Source organism: Dipodomys merriami, unplaced genomic scaffold, assembly GCF_024711535.1.
Source record: "Dipodomys merriami isolate MVZ:Mamm:240054 unplaced genomic scaffold, mDipMer1.0.p SCAF_24, whole genome shotgun sequence".
Classification (NCBI taxonomy): domain Eukaryota; kingdom Metazoa; phylum Chordata; class Mammalia; order Rodentia; family Heteromyidae; genus Dipodomys; species Dipodomys merriami.
The window spans coordinates 21,217,900-21,233,008 of record NW_027203826.1 but is presented as its reverse complement, the minus strand read 5'-3'; the positions used below and the strand labels follow the sequence as shown (position 1 = coordinate 21,233,008).

Here is a 15,109-nt window from a genome sequence, read left to right as displayed (position 1 = left end):
AAATAATCCCTTGGGCTCAGATAAAATATATTTTATATAAATCTGTTCAAATTTATGTATCTGTATTTTACAATGAATAGAGGTTGAATGCCCATAATTCCTAACCTGAAAATCTGAAGTCCAGAATACTTAACTCTTTTTAGGATTTCAGAATTTTTGAATTCAGGATACTCTCAAGCAATAAATTCTAGGCAAATATTTCCAAATCTGAAAAAAATACAACATTAAAATCATTCTGCATCCCAGACATTACAAATAAGGTATACTTAACATACATAGCATTACTACAGTAGCCCATATATTTAATTTGGAAGTATACCAAGATAAAGGTGTATATATAAGGTTTTATTTATTTACTTTATTTTTTTGTGCTGGTTCTGGGGTTGAACTCAGGGCCTAGGCACTGTCCCTGAGATTCGTTTTCTCAAGGACAGTACTCTATCACTTGAGCCACAGGGCTACTTCTGGCTTTTTCTGAGTAGTTTATTGGAGATTGCCAGTCCTGGACCTTGAACTCTGGCCCTGGGTCCTTTTGCTCAAGATTACCACTTGAGCTACAGCACCACTTCCAGCTTTTTATGTAATTAATTGAAGATAAGAGTCTCACAGACTTTCCTGCCTGGGCTGTCTTTGAACTGTGATCCTCAGACCTCAGCCTCAGGATTACAGGTGTGAGGCACCAGCACCTGGCTTATTTTCTATTTTCATGTGTTATTTCCTTTTCTTTTCTTTTCTAGACTCCACAATTAAGAGAAAACATTTTGAGAATTGTCCCTCTGAATAATCTGCCCTAAGTATCTTAACATTATGAGCTTGGGTTCCCTTTAGTTCCTCAGAAATGGCATGATTTTATTATTTTATATGGCTGAACAAATATTCCACTGTGTATATGCATGACATTTTTTCTTTATCCATTCATCCTTTAATGGACACTTAGGTCAGTTCCATCACTTTGCTATTGTAAATAGGGCTAAAAAGAGCATGAGGATGCAAGTATCTCTATTGTACACTGATTTTGATCCCTTCAAGATCAAAGGAACAACAGTTGGATCTTGTGGTAAATCTTAATTTTAATGTTTTGAGAAACCTCCCTACTGATTTCCACAGCAACTAGAGTAATTTACAATCCTACCAGCAGTATGTAAAGATTCCTTTTCTCATTTTTTAGCAGCATGTTTTTTTTAAAAAAAATTACATTTTATTTTTATTGAAAAGGTGATGAACAGGGGGGTTACAGTTGTATAAGTATGGTAATGAGTACATTTGTTTTTAATCATTGTTACTCCATCTCTCATTATCTCCCACTTACCACTTACCCCTTCTTATCTACCCCCCCCCAGTTGTAATGTTCACATCCAATGTAGTATTGAAGAATTTTTTTTTGTTTGGTTTTGGTATCCTTTTTTTTTTCTTTTTGGTGGGGCAAGGGGGTGAGGGGGGGGGCGTCCTAGGGATAGAACTAAAGGTCTGGGCACTCACTGTCCCTGAGCCTTTTTGTGTTAAAGGCTAGCATTCTCCCATTTGAGCCACAGTGCCACTTCCAGCTTTTTCTGAGTAGTTTATTAGCAATAAGTATTTTACAGGCTTTCCTGCCTGGCCTCCCTTTGAACTACAATCCTTATTTTGAAATCGTTTCAGTGTCCTAAGGGAAAAACCTTAGATTATTGATTTTAGAAATTCTTCTCTGAATTATCATTCTATGCTCTAACTTTTCATTCAAATGGCTTTTACTACTATCCCACAGATTTTGATAAATTTTAGTTTCATTTTTTAGTTCAAATTATTTTAAATTTCTCTTTAGTTTTCTTCTTTTCTGTGTGTTACGTAGAAATGTGTTACTTAATCTCCAAGTGTTCAAGAATTTTCTGGCTGTCTTGTGCATTGATTTCTTGTTTAGTTTTGTGTAGTCTGAGAGCAGTGATGATTACTATCATTTTAAATTTGCCAGAGTATACTTTGTAGCTCAGAATGTGATCTACATTGTTCAGTGTTTCATGTAAGCTTGCAAAGAATGTGGATTCTGTTGTCGGCTGAAATTGTCTAGGGATACCAATTATATTCAGTTGATTAATGGTGTCAAATTAAGCTCTACCCTACTGTTTTTCTTCCTGCTGGATCTGTCCATTTGTAGCAGAGAGATACAAAAATCTCTAGTGATAATGGTGAATTTGTGTGTTTTTCCTTGCAACTGTTTTTATTACACCATGTCTCAAAAGAAGAAAGCAGAGTAGGCAAGAGAGAGCAGGATAGGGAGGGAGGGTAGAAGGGAAGGTAAAAGTATTAACAGAATTGATTGCACATACATTGGTGCCCAAGACAGAATCAGGAAGAGAACAGAGTTGCAGAGGACAGTACCCATATCTATTTTCACAGTGTGGACTTTCAAGATCACAACAGAATCTGACAGTGGTTATGATGCTTTGTTGTTAGGTCCATGTAGATCATGGTTTGTCAAGTTTTATGGGGAGAATTGACTTCTTTATCTTTATATAATGCCCTCTTATCCTTAATAGTTTTCCTTCTTCTGAAATCTAATTAATGTGAGATTGATATAACAACTATAGCTTCCTTCTGTTAGCAGGATCTGTATTTCTCTACTCCTTTAGTCTATATTTTATATTCAAAATTGATTTCTTATAGATGATACATTTTTGTTCTGCTCTACTCTGACAACATGTCTTTTAATCAGTATATTTAGCTCATTTTTGTGTAAAGAGGTGATTGATAGGTTTGAGTTATCACATTTGTTAATTTTTTAATTTATTGTCCTTGTTCTTTGATATTTTTGTGCATATTATGGTTTTAATTGAGCATTTTATTTACCTCCCTTTTGTCTCATTATATAGCATATTAAATTTGCTTTTTGTTTTTAGGATAGGTTATCCTTGGATATGCAGTATCTATTTACCACTAACTCATCTCTACGTTTAAATAACACTGTCACTCTACAAGTAGTACAATATTTTATAATAATTTATTTTTTGTGTTTTGTTTTTGTGGTGCTGGGGATCAAACCCTGGGCATCACTCCAGGAAAGCACTTTACCACTGTACCATTGAACTACAGCCTTGATCCCAATAATTCCTGCCACCAAAATCCTCACTTTTTGGTGCTTAGCTGTGTCTACATTAGAACCAGTTAATTATCAGATGTCTAATTTTAATGTTTATATAAGGTGATCATAATATTATTGTTTATTTTCTAAGTATATTTATTAAGGAACCTATAAAACTCGTTGAGAGCCAAAATAGCATTTTATTGTTTTAACTTTTTCTCTAAGTTATGATTGTAGTATTAAAATTGTAATTAACAATGTCCTGAAAGCCAGCTAATATTGTATGCATTTATTAAATTGCCCTAACAAATGAAACTAATTTTTGCCTCCTCCTTGTTCCCTCTTATTTCATAATATTCTTTTTCTTTTTCCTCTTTTAATTCTGTGCCAGTATATTTTATGAAGCATGTATTTGGTACACTACAATCTCTCTAAAGTTTGACTGCTCCGCTCACCCTTTTGATCTATATTTCTATGTTATTTTCAGGTTATGAGAGATAATGTTGAATACGTGCTGACTGACCTTTCTCACTACTTCCCTGAAGTTGTGTTTTGTTTTTGTTTTTTGTCGGTCGTAGAGGCTTGAGTTCTGGGCCTGGGCACTGTCCCTGAGCTCTTCAGCTCAAGGCAAGCAATCTACCACTTTAGCCACAACACCACTTCAGGTTTATTGGAAATAAGAGTCTCATGGACTTTACTGGTCAGGCTGGATTTGAACCTCTGTCCTCAGATCTCAGCCGCCTAAGTAACTAGGATTACAGGGGTGAGCCACTGGTGCCTGGCCAAGTTGGTTTCATAATAGATCTTTTGGTTACTTGTCTCAATAAATACTGTTTGCTTACCATCTGGTAAGCACAGGGATAGATGTGGAGTATGAAAATGGGCATGGAGATTATATATAGCCTTGTGACTAAAACAGGCATTGATAGTTATCTTTCAAGGAGATATATAATTAAAACTTAGCTATATTAGAGAAATGCATGTTAGTGTAAAGACTTGTAATAGAGAGATTTAACCTAGCCAGAGAGTCTCTTCTCAGAAAGTAACAACTCAATTTGAAATCTGATTGATGATCCTAATAGAAGGTCTTATACTTTCCAGGAGAGGGAAGGAGCAGGTTGAGCAAGAGTTCTGTGAGAGTGACATCTGTGAAGGACTGAAAGGATTTCTTGAGAGAGCCAAGGGTATGGAATAGGTACCAGTTTGTATATTAAGGAATTTTATTTTAATTATAAAAGTAGTGGGAGGCCATTAAAAGGCTTTAAACAAGATGTAGCAAATCTGTATTTTGAAGATTTCCTTGTTTTAAAATTATACATTGTCATTTATTATTTTAATTATTTTTCAAGCTAGGCTCTTATTGACTGTTTTCAAACTCATGAACTCAGATGAGCTCAGTCTTCCAAATGGATGAGATTACTCTCTGCTTTGGCCTGAAACATATTCTCATTAAGGTAGGAAAAAATAGGTTACAGGTGACCACAGTAGATAGAAGTAAATTAATTTAGGAGTAAAAGGTAATTCAGGTGAGAGATGATGCTGGATTTAGTTAGGGGAGGTGGTAAGAAGTAGTTAAATTTATATAATACCTAGGAGGGAAGTCAGTGAGAGAGGGTGTTAATATTTGGGATTATATAGCTAGATGGATGTAGTACCATTCATTAGGATTAAGAACACTGAACTAGGACCAGATTTTTTTAAGGTCAAAATTAGCTTAAATTTTAAAAATCTTTAAATAGTTGTACAAAGGAGTTTCAAGTCAACATGAAAATTTATGTGTATGCATGGTGCATCTTCTTCACTATTATCCCGCCCATCGTTCTCTCTCATCTATCTCAATCCCACCCAGTAATCCTATTTTAAAAGAAAGATCATGGGTTATAGTTTATACATTTTGAGATTGTCATAAAATATTAAATGGAATGTATAAGCACATTGTTGAAAGAAGACAAGGTCTAAATTGGCAATATAAGTACGGATTGTAACTGTGAATGATACATATGGCGAGCAAATAAGCAGAGGGTGCTAAGGATCCAAAATTAAAATTTAGACACTTCATAGAAAAGAATGAACCTCAGAGATGAAGAGACATTGTGATTAGAGGTTGGAGGAACAATAAAAAATTTCATTTTGTTTCATTTTTTAAAAAATAAAGTAAAAGCTAATTGTGCAATGAGGATTCAGAGGTTTACATCTTTTGATTTTATTTAAAACTGTTACCTTATTTTTAAAGCATTGATTTCAACATTTTCTTTTTAAAAATAATTTTGGCCCTTCTGATATTTTTGTCTCTTAGATGAGAAGTGGTTGTGTACGTGTCAGGTGTACCATTTAGTTCTAATGCTAGAAGGGATCTCATTTTTACCACAGGAAGTATTCCATCGGGAAGCAGATGTGCTCTGGTGATAGGAGATGGGAAGGGGATGTTTTGTTATTAATTACTAAGCTTTGTATGAACAAAGACTGTATTTTTCAAAGATGTCTCCTGGTTAATATAAGTGAATCCTACTTTTGCAAGTTTTATAAGTTGATCTAAGAGGAGTGTACTCTTTTGTTCTAGTAATGGAATTATAGAACTTTATTAATTGTGGGATGTCATATCTTCTAATACAAAAAGATTGTGTAGAATATGTATAATAAAATTCTTACATAGAAAAGTGTGTCGTAAGATAGGAAGTAGTAGCAGACTATTTGTAAACTGAGAAAGCTCAAGTTTTGATATTTTATCTCTTTCCTTAGTTGAAGTAAAGCTAAAAAGACATAATGAGAAATTAATATCCTATTTTGAAATTTAGGGGTTAGGTTGTAGCTCAACTGGTAGACCACTTGCCTGGAATCTAGCAAGCACAAGGTGCTAAGTTCCAACATCCGTACCACCACTTAAAAAAATAATTTTAGCATATATACCAGTGTTTTTATCTTTATGCTGTTACCTAGGCAGTCATGGACTATTCTCTTTTCTCTGGCCTTGATGGATTACTTACAATATGAAAGGCTTGGCTAAGATTGATCTAGGCTCAGTTCTTTGTTCTCTTAATTCTGAATCTATAGGTTAGTATTAAGGCTTGATTTTTATATTTATTTTTGCCAGTCCTAGAGCTTGAACTCTGGGCTTGGGTACTGTTCTTGAGATCCTTTTGCTCACTCTACCACTTGATCCACAGCACCACTTCAGACTTTTTCTGAGTAGCTTATTGGAGATAAGATTTCACAGACTTTCCTGCCTGGGCTGGCTTTGAACTGCCTTCCTAAGATCTCAGTCTCCTGATTATAAAGATTATAAGTATGAGCCACCAGCACCCAGTTAATGGCTTTTGTTTTTGCTATGAGTAGATTTTAAAAATATATTTATTAATCTTTTTGTGTTCTAAAAGAAGAGAAATACTCATTATAAAATTTCATGTGTAGGGGCTGGGAAGTTGGCTCAGTGGTAGAGCACTTGCCTTACATGCATGAGGCCCTGGGTTTCATTCCTCAGCACCACATAAACAGAAAGAAAAATGCCGGAAGTGGTGCTGTGGCTCAAGTGGTAGAGTGCTAGCCTTGAGCTGAAAAGCTGAGGGATAGCGCCTAAGCCCAGAGTTCAGGCACCACGACCGGACCCCCCCCCCAAAAAAAAATTTCATGTGTAGCTGGGCACTAGTGGCTCACTCCTGTAATCCTAGCTATGCAGGAGGCTGAGATCTGAGGATCGAGGTTCAAAGCCAGCCGGGGCAGAAAAGTCCTTGAGACTCTTATCTCCAATAAACCACTCGAAAACCGGAAGTGGTGCTGTGGATCAAGCAGTAGAGCAATCGCCTTGAGCTGAAGAGCTCAGGGACAGTGCCCAGGCCCAGAGTTCAAGCCCCACGACCGACCAAAAAAAAATTTTTTTTCATGTGTTACAGAATGAACAGTATTGAAATTTATTATAGTTTTACTTTAAAAGAAAATAGCAGGTGTTCTCTTGGTGCATATTATTCCACTATGTTATATAGTAACATATTTAATGTACATCTTTAACAGAAGTGGGATTGTGGTCCACTTTTTACATATTTCTTACTCTTATAACTCTTTGATCTCTTTCCATGGTTAAAATTTAAAAATGCTGCCAGGCGCCTGTGGCTCACCCCTGTAATTCTAGCTACTGAGGAGGCTGAGATCAGAGGATTGTGGTTCAAAGCCAGCCCGGACAGGAAAGACCATGAGACACTTACCTCCAATAAACCACCAGAAAACCAGAAGTGGTGCTGTGGCTCAAGTGGTAGAGTGCTCACCTTGAACTGAAGGGCTCAGAGACAGTGCCCAGGTACAGAATTCAAGCTCCACGACTGACAAAAAAATAAATAAAAATTTAAAAAATTAAAAATGTAAAGGTCACCCAGGTGCTAGTGGCTTACACCTATAATCCTAGCTACGCAGCTGGCTGAGATCTGATGATTACAATTTGAAGTCAAGCTAGACAGGAAAGTCTAAGAGGCTTAATCTCTAACTAATCACCAGAAAGCTGGAAATAGAGCTGTGGCTCAAATGGTACTAGACTTGAGCAAAAAAAAGCTCAGGGATAGTGCCCAGTCCCTGAGTTCAAGCCTTAGGACTGACCAAACAAAACAACACAAAAGGGAAGGTCCAAGGTGATTTTGTAGCTGTACTACCCATAGCTAATTACTTTTAAATGTGTGTTCTGTGACATATAAATGCATGTTTGCTTCTTTTTGTATCAATACATACTATGATTTATTTAGTCACTTTCCTACTGGTATTCATTAGCATTTATTTCTTTTCCTTCCAGTAAGAAATAAGGTTACATGTATTGGGTAGGAGTGAAAGTGCAGATTGTCAGATTTTTTTAATTGTACTTTTATTATAATATTACATAATATATATTCTTATTATTATATATTATAATCTTTTCTGTCTCCAAGAAAGAGATTTGGCTGGGATTGTTAAATCTTTGATTCTTAACATACTTCCTAGAACATTGCATAAGTCTCTCTATATATGTATATGTATCTATCATGTCAGAGAATATTTCAGGCTTGTATTCTCAGTTTGTTTCTCATTCTCAATACAATTATCTATTTTGGTGAACCTGACTGAATTGTAGAGAAGCTTTGTATACTCTTAGTTTAAAATCTACCTATAGTTTACTCTTCACAATTGGTCTATGGAGCAGAAACATAAGTATTATGGGAGTTGCTTAAAAATGCAGAATTTCAGGCCTGATATCACAGGCCTGTATTTCACATATACATTTGAGTAAGATCTCTAATGATTTTATCCTCAAATTGTCATGTGCGAAGCACTGACTGGAAGTAAATCTCTTGCTTTGTTTTTGGGAGCCTGGTCCTTTGTGTTCACTATGAACACAAACTCAGATCAGGAGTCTGGTCCTTTGGTTTTTACTATTCTGATTAAGAGAGAAGGAAGAAAAGGGGAGATAAAAGACACTTAAAATAAAAAGCTGAATTTTCTAAGGGTAAGAGCTATTTCCCCTGCTTTTATGTGTGCCTTGCACTGACAGGGTCTCTTGTTGATCTTTTTCTTGTTTTTACCACACCCTCTGTATGGAAGAGAAGAGGAAGTACAATTAGGAGTAGCATAATACTTGTTCTGAAAGCAAAGATTTCTATTAGACAATTGATAGAAGGGAACAATTTGGGTATTATGTGAATTTTGTGTTGGCTTATATGTCATTTGTGAGAAACACTAAACAAGAAAGAAAACTGTATCCAGCTAAACCAAGTAATGTAGGAATACTGAAAATGCATGTATCTTAAATAATTACCAGCCACCTGTTTTCCACATTTTATTCTGAGCCATACACAGTCAGCTAAGCTGTTCATCTGATTTCAGATACATTGCACCCACAGAAATCCAAAAGCTGTAACTGTTCAATGCCCACTTCCACAAGAAAACTTCAGGGTTTTTTAAAAAAAAATGCCACATTAATTTGATATTTATAAGTTTTTCAACATTTGGCATAGAAAATAGTACAGCAGTTTTTATTGGCTTCCTGTCTTTTAAAATTTGTTATTGTCAAAATTTCTAAGTATTGTTTCCCTAGCTCATCTCCCCCCATATTTTTGCTGTGCAATTTTGCTTAGTGTAGTAATTTTTAGGAATGCATGTTGTGTTATAGTCATATTCATTATGGATGAAAAGAATTTCAAAAGAAATTGATTCCATCCTTTATGTTGTAGACTTCATAAAGATCCTTATTACATAGTTTCCTAATGCCCTGCTTTCCCCTTCCTAGTAAAAGTCTTTCCTCAAGTACCAAGAAGGTAGAGATTGTTTGTCCTATTCTTTTTTCTTCCTTTAGTCCTAGTAGTGTCTGATATATGATAAGTGCTCAATTACACTTTGATTTGACTATGTGAACTCAAGTGTTGTGTATTTATTCAGATAATTCAAATGTTTTGATTTAGCTACCAGAATGACTTTTAAAGCTATTCTTATGGATTGTAAATTATTAAGAAAATGCAAAAGTAAAGTAGTTGATATTACAAGAATTAATTTCTATTCTGACACTCCCACCAACAGCCAATTTTTGTGGGTTTTTAATGCAGAGCCTCACTGTTGCTAGGCAGGTCCTCTACTGTTCTACTACTTGAGCCACACCCAAAACCTTTTTTGCTTTAGTTACACTTTACATATGGTGTCACACATTTTGCCTGGGGTCAGCCTTAGATAGGCTTATTATACCTGTGGGTGTATTCCTACTGAATTTGTTGAGATGGGGGTCTTGCCCAAAATTGGCCTGGAACTACTACCCTTCTGATCTCTGCCTTTTGACTAGCTGGGATTACAGCATTCCTAATAAAGTAATTCACTGCTAATAATGCTGTTATATCTCATTTAAAAAAATTATAAGTATTAAATATTTTGTCTAAAATTCACTAATTCATTATGTATATTTAAGAATGTTCAGAAATGGAAGTAAGCTAAACTAAATATGAAGCTTAGAAATAAATTAACATAAAGAACATTAGGCATTTTTGATGATAGAAAATAATTTGAGAAATTATCAAATCAAACTCTAGCTAGCTATGAGAGGGCAGAATCTTCTCATTTACTTAAATACTTAGACTTTCCCTACATATGTAGTCTATCACTTCCTTAATTTGTGGTTCTTTTTCCTCTTTGATTTCACTAGCTTTTTTTCTGTTATTTAATATTTGCTAGTTTCTATGGTTTCCCTTATTTGCAATAACTAGTATATGTCTGGGACAGGCAGAAAAGGTCAGATAAGAAGATATTAAGCGAAATGAACCCCAAGATAAGGACACAAGTGCTATTAGTGCTATTGTTTATAACATATTTATAAGGTGCCATGTGATTTTTTTGTTGCTTTGTATATTCCTCCCCCACGGTATAACACCTGTTTTCACTGTATTTGATGTTGGTATAATTTGGGGAGGGGAAGGGAAAAACAATTGTTTAAATAGGGATACAGATTGACTCATTGCAACAATGAGATGTACAAGACGCTATGTCCAAAAACGAACTTTACAATTTAGGCGTTGGGGGGTGGGGGAAGTGTAGTTGAGGAGGTGGGAAGGAAAGGGATGTTAGGGGAAAAACAAAGGAGGAGGCAACAATGCTTGATAAGAAATGTACTCATTACCTTGCTCATGTAACTGTAACCCCTCTGTACAGTATTTTCACAATAAAAAACTTATTAACAATATTTGCTAGTTTCATATTTCTTAGACAGGGACTTTTGTTAAAAACAATTGCAATATAATTTTAAAAGAATTGAGCTGATGAATTTAGAAAGGCTATAATTATCCTTTAACATTTACCTATTTGGTACATAGGAATATTTTCTCACTTAATATTGCCTGAATTTTACAGTGTTGATTTCAGGACTTAAACTTTATTCCTTCTCTACAACATTTCTCAAAATTGTAGGCTTAGTTTAATTTTCCACTGAACTATTATAGTGGGATGATCTTGATCAACTTCTTTCCCTAATACTCAAAAAACTCTCAACAGGGGAAGTATTATTAATAAAAATGTCTATAGAGACTCAAAGGAAATTGTGAATTTTTTAAAAATTTACTTGTGTATGGTAGAGTGCTAGCCTTGAGCTGAAGAGTTGAGGGACAGCACTCAGGTCCAGAATTCAAGCCCCATGACCAACCAAAAATATTTTAATGTAATTTCACATCTGTAGAAAATTTACATCATCACAGTACAAGGAAATGCAAATTCAATAACATCGATAATTCTATTATCTAGTCCATAATATACATTTATAGTTTCTGAATTTTCCTAATGTACATGAAAACATTAGGAAAAATTGAATTTAGGATGAAATATGAATTTATGTATTGCTTGTATTCATTTTTCTTAATTTTCCTAAAAGTGAGAAATTTTACTTAAAAGTGATACAACTTCATAGTTCTTGGTTTATATTTATAAAGGCATATGTTTTCCTGTTACAGGTATTGCTTTCTGTGGATTAAGAAATCTTTTCATACTCCTAGAAACAATGAGAAGCTCTTCTCTCATGTTTCTTTCACCAGCTTTATAGTACATTTAGGTCTGTTTTCTGTTAAATTTTGTAGATGATGTGATCTGCCCTAAAGAGAGGTTAGAACATAATGTTTATTGTGTCTTTGTAAAAATTCATATGTGCATCTTTTGAGAGAGATTTTTAAATGATTTTTTATAATTGCAAGATCCTCTACTTTTTGTTTGTTTTATGTTGGGTGGCCTTAAACTTGATTCTCCTGGAAGTTGGTATTACAGAAATGCACCACTGTGCTCAGCCAGGTCCTCTAATTTGATATATCACTCTAAGTTCGTCAGCATTTCTTTATATATGGTGGGGAAACTTTAGAGACTGTAAAGTGAGGTTATTGCTTAGAGAAAATGGATATAATAGAACATTTTATATCTTGCAAGAATGGATAAGTTACATGTTTTTACTTTCTGCTGTAGTGAAAGACAGTGTGAGAACTGTTTTTCACTTTGTACATTCTATAAGCAAAGTTTTCAGTTTTGCCAGATGATTTTTTATACCACTCATGAAATTACTAATTGCTCTGTTATATATCTTTTATTGGTGGTCTATATTCTGTCAGGTTTTCCATTTGAAACTCTTTTTTAGAGGTTCTGTGAACAGGCAGTTGAAAAAAGTATCACTAGCCAAAAACTTGGCATTACTGATCTTGGTTCAGAATAAGGCACTTACTTTAACCAAATTTTAGGTAGTAAGCTCTTTTTAAAATGTTTTAAAGGGCACAGAGATGAATAAAGGAATTTCTTTGGTTATACAGATAGGGAATATTTTTCCAGCCAACTTATTCCAATTAGATTTGCATAGCAAAGTTTTCCCTTCTAGAAATTATTTAAGTATTTCCTTTCCTATGTTTCCAGTTGCCACAAGAACAGGCCTCAAGATTTTCCTTTTTTAGAAGCTTGGGCTAAAAGCTCAGTGGTTGAGTTTTGCGTAGTCATTGTGAGTCCATGGGTTCGATTTTCTTTTTCCTTTACTGTTGTTCATAGCACATACTCTCTATGCTTGCAATTTTCTACCCCTTTATCCTTTTTTAAAATTCTCTGTATTATAAATGGCCTTAAGTTTTGGCTTTCTTTCTATTATTTTTCCTTTTGCAGTGAATCAACTTGAAGAAAATAGTGTATGTTTTTGTCTGTTAGTAACAGGTAAAATTATTAATTTAAAGAGAGATTGTAGTGCAAATAGCAATAATTTGCTTAAAATTAAATTCTGAAAAGTAGACCTTAAATATTCTGAAGAGCTGTCACTCCAAAATATGCTTATAAGCAAGTTCTTTTTTTTTCCTTTTTCTTCTAGAAAGTGAGGCCATCAGCTTAAGTACTTTCACAGTCTATTTTTAATCCATTCTCATTTGCATGGTGAACATTTAATTACTATTGGTCCATAAAGGTGTCTGTGGTTTTTTTTTTCTTTTTCACTTTGCATTAAAAAAAAAAAAAAGTTTCCTAAAAACTTAGTCCGGAAAAGGAAATGATACCTGCTACAAGAAGAGTGAAGATCTTTTGGAAAACTTTACTTTGTACTCTGAAGATAATTTACTTCAAGCAAGAGGATTTTAGGTGATGCTGACATTTCAGAGATCTGGGAAAATAGGGTAATAATATGACACCAGCTCTTAAGCAGCAACATCTGCTGTGGTTCAAAGCCACACAAAGAAAGCTGCTTAAGCAGTTAAATGTTTTGGACTGCACAGACAAGTGTGGTTCAACTGCAAAGACTGCAGAGTAGAGGAAGCTTATATTTAGAGAAGTTGTTAAAAAATGGAGTCGTGGAAGATAAACATCTTTAAGAAACAAACATCTTCTCGTCCTCCAAGTTTTGGAAGATCTTTGTCAGAACCTGCTTATGCAAATTCAGAGATAGAAACAAATTTAAATACTTATCCATGGTGTGGTGCAGTGAAAAGCAAGAAGAAAAAAAGTGAATATGCTGTTTTCAATCTAGAAAAGCCACTGGGTGCTTACAGATGGCAAAAATACCCTGGCTTTAGGAAGAAAAGGAGCAAAGAAGAGAGATTGCAAAATAATAAAGGAGACCTAGATGAACTACAGCAAAAGTTTCTGCCAGAGATGGACAGTAATAGTGCTTCTGAGGTCCCTGGAATATCATCAGAGAAGCTGAACTTGTTCAACTCCCCCTCACTTCGAGCCCCATTCAACAGATCTATTTCAGAACCAGAACCTTGTAGCAGTAATAGGTTTATTAGATCATTGGCATCTTCAGTGGGAACAGTGGAATCTGAACAACAGAGATACTTCATCCGTGGGATTTTCTCTACTCTTTCCAATGGCTTCTTCAGAATGCTCAGTCTAAAAGGAGAATCAACCAATGAGCCAGTAGAAGAAGGTACATTATGTTGAGTAAACAGAGAGAGAGAGAGAGAGAGAGAGAGAGAGAGAGAGAGAGTGCGTGTGTGTGTGTGTGTGTGTGTGTGTGTGTGTGTGTGTGTGTGTGTAGGGGTGATTACAATATCTCATATACTCTTAAAATTTTAGCTTTCTCAGTAATTTTATTATAAAATAAATTATTTAGCATAACAAAATGGAAACATATTTGATACACTTTAGACAACAGAATCATCACATTTTAAAAAACTTAGTACATGTTCAAATTTAAAAGTATCCTTTATATTGATGGTAACGTTGCTAATGCTAAAAAAACCCCATATCATGTGATTGCTTTGATATAGTTGGCTATTTTTCAATGAACTATACAGTTATGGCTTAGAGGTCAATTGAAATCACTTTTCTGAGGCACTCTTGTCATTAAGAAAACCAGTAATATGGAGATTGACCTTATCAACAAAGATTAAAACTTCTTTTTTTCTTTAAAAAAATTTTACTTTATTATAAAGATACTGTACAGAGGGTTTACAGTAACATGCATAAGGTAATGAATACATTTCTTGTCCAGCATTGTTACCCACTCCTTTGTTTTTCTCCTACTATCTCTTCTCTCCCCCACCCTCCCCCGCTCCTCCTCCTCCCTCCCACCCCCTGAAGTTGTAAAGATCATTTCAAACATAGTGTCTTCTGAGTCTCATTGTTGCAATGGATCATCCTTTGTCCTTGTTTCAGCATTTTGTTATTCCCCTCCCCCTCCCCAAGTTAGAAAAATGTATATACAAGATGCAAGGTACCAAAATCAAATACAGTGACAACAGGGATTTACCATAGGAGGAAGAACATAAAAAGAAAAAAGAAAAAATTACGTAGTACATTAAAAACAACAACAAGAAAAACCTCTTGTGTCCATATCTTGGAGTTCATTTCACTTAGCATCATCTTACTTGGTCATATGTACATAGCTTTTGAGCTTTTCTGCTTATCTGATAAACTTTTTTTCTTGTGGGAGTTCCTGAAGAATTTTGTTATGAAAGTCTAATTAAGTTTATTTAAAATAAAGTTGAAGAATACCATAAAGTAACATTTTAGTGCAAAATTAATTTTATAATTACTGTATGCCTCAATTTGGTATTTCTTCTATAGTCTTCACTAGCTGTTCCATTGATTATGAGCACTAATAATATATTAAGTATATAT

General features: G+C 34.6%; 1 protein-coding gene across 6 annotated transcripts in view; it reads left to right on the top strand.

Moving 5' to 3' along the window:
* Nucleotides 1-15,109, top strand: part of Rasal2 (RAS protein activator like 2) — a 258,171-nt gene that overhangs the window by 54,072 nt on the left and 188,990 nt on the right. For 2 of the 6 annotated variants that reach the window (XM_070034389.1, XM_070034387.1), the window contains exon 1: nt 13,103-13,913. The exons of 3 other annotated variants lie outside the window; for them this stretch is intronic. In XM_070034389.1, coding sequence (XP_069890490.1) covers nt 13,328-13,913 — 586 coding nt within the window. In that variant the 5' untranslated portion in view covers nt 13,103-13,327. Of the gene's footprint in view, nt 1-13,102; nt 13,914-15,109 lie in introns of those variants that run through there. One more of the 6 variants, XM_070034388.1, reaches the window with a different exon arrangement.